The 4,294-nt window shown below is 56.1% G+C and overlaps 1 protein-coding gene across 1 annotated transcript in view; it reads right to left on the reverse strand.

Annotated features, from left to right (window-relative positions):
* FUK (fucokinase) overlaps nt 1-3,141 on the reverse strand; it is a 15,206-nt gene extending 12,065 nt beyond the window's left edge. Inside the window, exon 1 of the mRNA XM_009998311.1 lies at nt 3,124-3,141. Coding sequence (XP_009996613.1) covers nt 3,124-3,141 — 18 coding nt within the window. The remainder of the gene's footprint in view (nt 1-3,123) is intronic.
* Nucleotides 3,142-4,294: the final 1,153 nt, after the last annotated feature.

Raw genomic sequence — 4,294 nt, forward strand, 5'->3', positions numbered from 1 at the left:
GGGAGGAGAGGAGGCAGGGGAGGAGGCAGGAGAGGGCAGGCAGAAGAGTGCAGGGAGGAGAGGAGAGCAGGGAAGAGAGGAGGCAGAAGAGGAGAGGAGAGCGGGCAGGGAGAGCAGGGAGGAGAGGAGGCAGGCAGGGGAGGCAGGAGAGCAGGCAGGAGAGGAGGCAGGGAGGAGAGGAGAAGAGGCAGGGGAGGAGGCAGAAGAGGAGAGGAGAGCGGGCAGGGAGAGCAGGGAGGAGAGGAGGCAGGCAGGGGAGGCAGGAGAGCAGGCAGGAGGGAGAGCAGGAGCAAGGAGAACAGGCAGGAAAGCAGGAAGAAGAGCAGGCAGGGAGGAGAGCAGGCAGGGCAGCCCCAGCAGCCTCATGCCGGGGGGGGGACCAACTCACTCACTCCAATTTTCATGCCCAAACAAGCTCCAAACTGTCACTCTCTGGCAGCCCCGAGGGCAGGACAATTTTCCCCCCAGCTCGGGGCACAGGAGATGCCTCCAGCCTGGCCCTTGCCAAGGACCCGGCAGCTTAATGACTTGTATCTCCTCCCACTGGGTTTAATTCTTGCTAAGAATGCAAAGTAATTGCTCTCCTGGGCCGGCTTTGGTGCTTCCCAACGAGGTGTGACTTATGGGAGCCCGCTGGGGGTTGGGGTGGTGGATCCTTCCTCTCCCTGCCCAGGGGAGCTCCCAGATCCCTGCTGTTCCTTGTTGGCATCTCCTAGAAGGTTGTTTGGAGACTGCAAGAGGTCAGGGCCCTGGTTCCATGGCAGAGTTCCCAAAGACACCCCCCAAAAAAAAAACCTGCAGGTGGATGAAAGGTGAAGACATAGAAACAATTTATTATACACACACGTGTGTTATATGGGCCTTCATTTGTGTTTCTTCCTGGCTGAATAGCTCAGTGATGGGGCTCTGAAATAAACACCCCCCCACACACACACCCCCCAGTCACCCTCAGGAAACCAGAGCAAGGTCAGTCCCTTGGTTCCAGGTGCCACCACCGTGTCCCCAGCCCAGGGGTTTCCCTCTGCAGTGGGAACCGGGCTGATTGGGAAACTGCAAAGGCAAATTTGCAAATGCAGATTTTCCCCCCAAACCCAGCAGAGCCTCTGCCAGTGGAGAGGAGCTCTCAGGCTCCCTCCTAGCAGTGGAGCTGCTCTGGTTTTTATCTTTACTGGAGTCCCCAGCAGTAACTGGGCTGGGTGGCCTTTGACCAGCTGTGCCTTTCGTAACCTCCCTGCAATCAAATCTCATGGGCACAAATTTCCTCACCAGTTCAGTGGCCTCTCAGCATTCCTGGAAGCAGAGCCACCCCCCCAGGCCACCCTGCAGCATGCAATGAGTTTGCAGTTCTCTGCTCAGGCTGTGTCCTGGCAGGTGGGAGGGGGAAGTTGTTGGGTCACAGGAGCCATCAACCCACCCCTCAAAAGCCTTTGGGTTTCCACCACCTCCCATCCTCGGTGCTGCTGAGCTCCAGGGAGGGGGCCAGTGTGGTACAGGGGGGGGCCTGTGCCCCTACTTGAGCTCCTGGACATATTTTCCAGGTGAGGCATTGAGTCTGAAAGGGTAAAATGAGCTGGGGTGGTGGTTCCTTCCTGGGAAGTTGGGTGGGAGGCTCAGGGTCCTGCTGCCAGTGGGGTTGGGTGTTGGGGGTGGAGGGTGAGAAGGACAAGCTGGAAATGTGTTCCCCCCCCCCACACAGGGCACAGGGGCTTTGCATGGTGGGGGGTGGGTGAGAGGAGGAGGTAGTGAAGGGTGGTGAGCACCAGGGTCTGCTCTGCTCCACTGGGGACTGGCCTGGGTGGTGGGACCCAGCTCAAGTGGTAGCTTACCCAGTTGCTTGGTGGTACCTGACCTGGTGGTTCCCTTACCTGGTGGTTCCCTGACCTGGTTGCTCAGTTGTACCTGACCCAGTGGCTTGGTGGTGCCCAACCCAGTGGTACCTGACCTGGTGGTACCTGGTTTGGTAGTAGCTGAGTTGGCTCAGTGATCCCCAACCTGGTGGTTACATGACCCAGTGGCTTAGTAGTGCCTGCCCTGGTGGTCCCCAGCTCACTAGTTAGTACAAGCCAGGACTAACAAGGCCACACAATGAGCACAACCTTGGGCTTATCAACCCCCCTGGCTGACCTCACCCCCCCAGCAAGGGTGGGAGCACCCTGTGCCAAGCTTTCCCACTGCTGGGACCTCCCCCACACCCCCAATCCCATAGGAAACAGTCTTGGGGGGGCTCCATGCCTGGGATTTGGCCTCCTGGTTCCCTCCTGGCCCCTTCCCAGTGCTAAGGGATGAGCCCAAAATAACCCCGGGTGTGAGGAAATGCTGGAATTGCTGCTGTTACCAGGGATGTGAGGAGGGTTTAACACCTGGGAAACCCAAGTACCCCAGCTCCACGAGCTGAGTGAGCCAGCTGATAAAGAGTATGATTAATTAAAAGGATGAGGAATAAGTTACCAGGGTCCTCCCTGCTGTCAGGAGGTGCCTTAACCCAGGAACTTGGCTTCTCCTGGTGTCCATCCATCCTGGTGGGGAGGGACACCCCAAATCCAGCACCTCCCTGCTCCCTCTCCCATCCTGCTCCCAGGGAGGAAGGAAAAAAAAAAACAACCCAAGAGGGAAATCAGATCCCCCTGGATTGGCAGGACAGGGAAGGATCATCTTAATTAAACGTCAGGGCTGGGTTTGGTTCAGGAAGCCAAGTCATGTGGAAGGACAGGGAAATTGTTCCCCTCCCTGTGCCTCCCCCAGCTGCTTCCCACCCACTGTTCCCAGCTCACAGGAGCTGACAGCCTGGGCTGAAGCAGCTCCAGGGACCTGCAGCCTTGGGCAGCCCCTCCAGCCATGGAAAAGAAAAAAAACAAGGCAAATTGAAGTGGTTTCTGGGAATTTGGGGAGTCATTTTGCTCACCTGAAAGTCAGGATTTCTTTCTGCCTAGGGCTGAAGGAGGTGGGAGAGTCACCTCCACTCCCTTTCCTCTTGGAATAATTAAAAAAACCCACCCCAAAATGGCATTTTTTTGCCACCCATGGCAGCAGGGTGGGTGCTGGGCCTGTGTGGGGACTTCTCTTCCACCTCCAAGCTCCCATTTATGACCTGGAGGTGATGTCCCTCCATGGGGCAGGTGGCACCTGGACACCCAGGGCCATGTTTCCATAGGGAATTCCAGCCCTGGGAGGGGCACTGCTCCCCTGCCCCAAGGGGGGGGTGACATCCCATCAGCTCCCAGTGCCCAGGGTCACTTCCCAGCCAGGATACCCAGTGCCAACAACCTGGGGAACGTCCTAGAAATGAGCAAACAAAGCCAACCAGACCAAAACCAAACCAACAAGGTACAAAACAAAGCAGCTTTAGGGACAAAGGGGGGGGGGAAGACCAAAACCAAACCAACAAGGTACATAACAAAGCAGCTTTAGGGACAAAGGGGGGGAGGAATTCTGCAGGCCTCTGGTCACATCTCTCCAGGGTTCACCAAGGAAATTCAAGATGATATGATCAGAGAAATCACCCAACTGGAAAAGCAGAGGAACCATTTGCCAGGGACATTTTTACCAGCCTCACTTCATTATCTCCTGCAATCAAAGAGAAAAGCCTGTTTGATGAGGACATGGACTTCAGGAGGCAATTAGGGACACCAGGGGATGAATCTGGGAGCAGGAGGGTATTTCATGGTATCACTGAGTTGCCAGAAATCCCCCCAAATCCCTCATTATTTTCCTGAAGGAAACATTCAGCCCTGGTTTTAAAGAGCCCCAGGGTTTGACTGTGGGAACAGGCAGGGAGGGAAGGGTTAATGCTGGGATCTGGAAGGACCAGCCCAGATGGAAAGAGGCAAAAAGGAAGCGATGACTCAAACAAACCGTTGGTATTTAAAGATGCTGGAAGGAGTCTGAGCTGGAGGAGGGATTTATTTTTCCCTAGGGAACAGCTCTGGGAGGCCCCGGGATGGGGCTGGACTGGGAGGGCTGGGATGCAGCAGGAGGGATCTGGGAGCTGGAAAGGGATTTCCCCTCCTCTTCCTTTTCCACCCCCCTAAAACTCCTTTCACCGGGAACTAAAATCCTGCAAGCACGTGATAAACCCATTTCCTTCAGCCTTGGGGAAAAAAACAACCCTGTGGGCCAGAGAGGGGTGGGAACAGGGGGAAAAAAGGGATCACCCCATCCAGGAGGGATCAGCCCATCCAGGAGCTTTTTTACTGCCTGTCCCAAACTCTCCTGGGTGCAAAACCTCCCTGGAAGATCCATCCCAGCTTTTCCCCCCCCCTCTCCCCAGGAGCTGGAGGTGCCATTAAAATGCCCC

The sequence above is a fragment of the Chaetura pelagica genome, unplaced genomic scaffold (genome assembly GCF_000747805.2).
Source record: "Chaetura pelagica isolate M959 unplaced genomic scaffold, ChaPel_1.0 scaffold125, whole genome shotgun sequence".
NCBI classification, from domain to species: Eukaryota; Metazoa; Chordata; class Aves; order Apodiformes; family Apodidae; genus Chaetura; species Chaetura pelagica.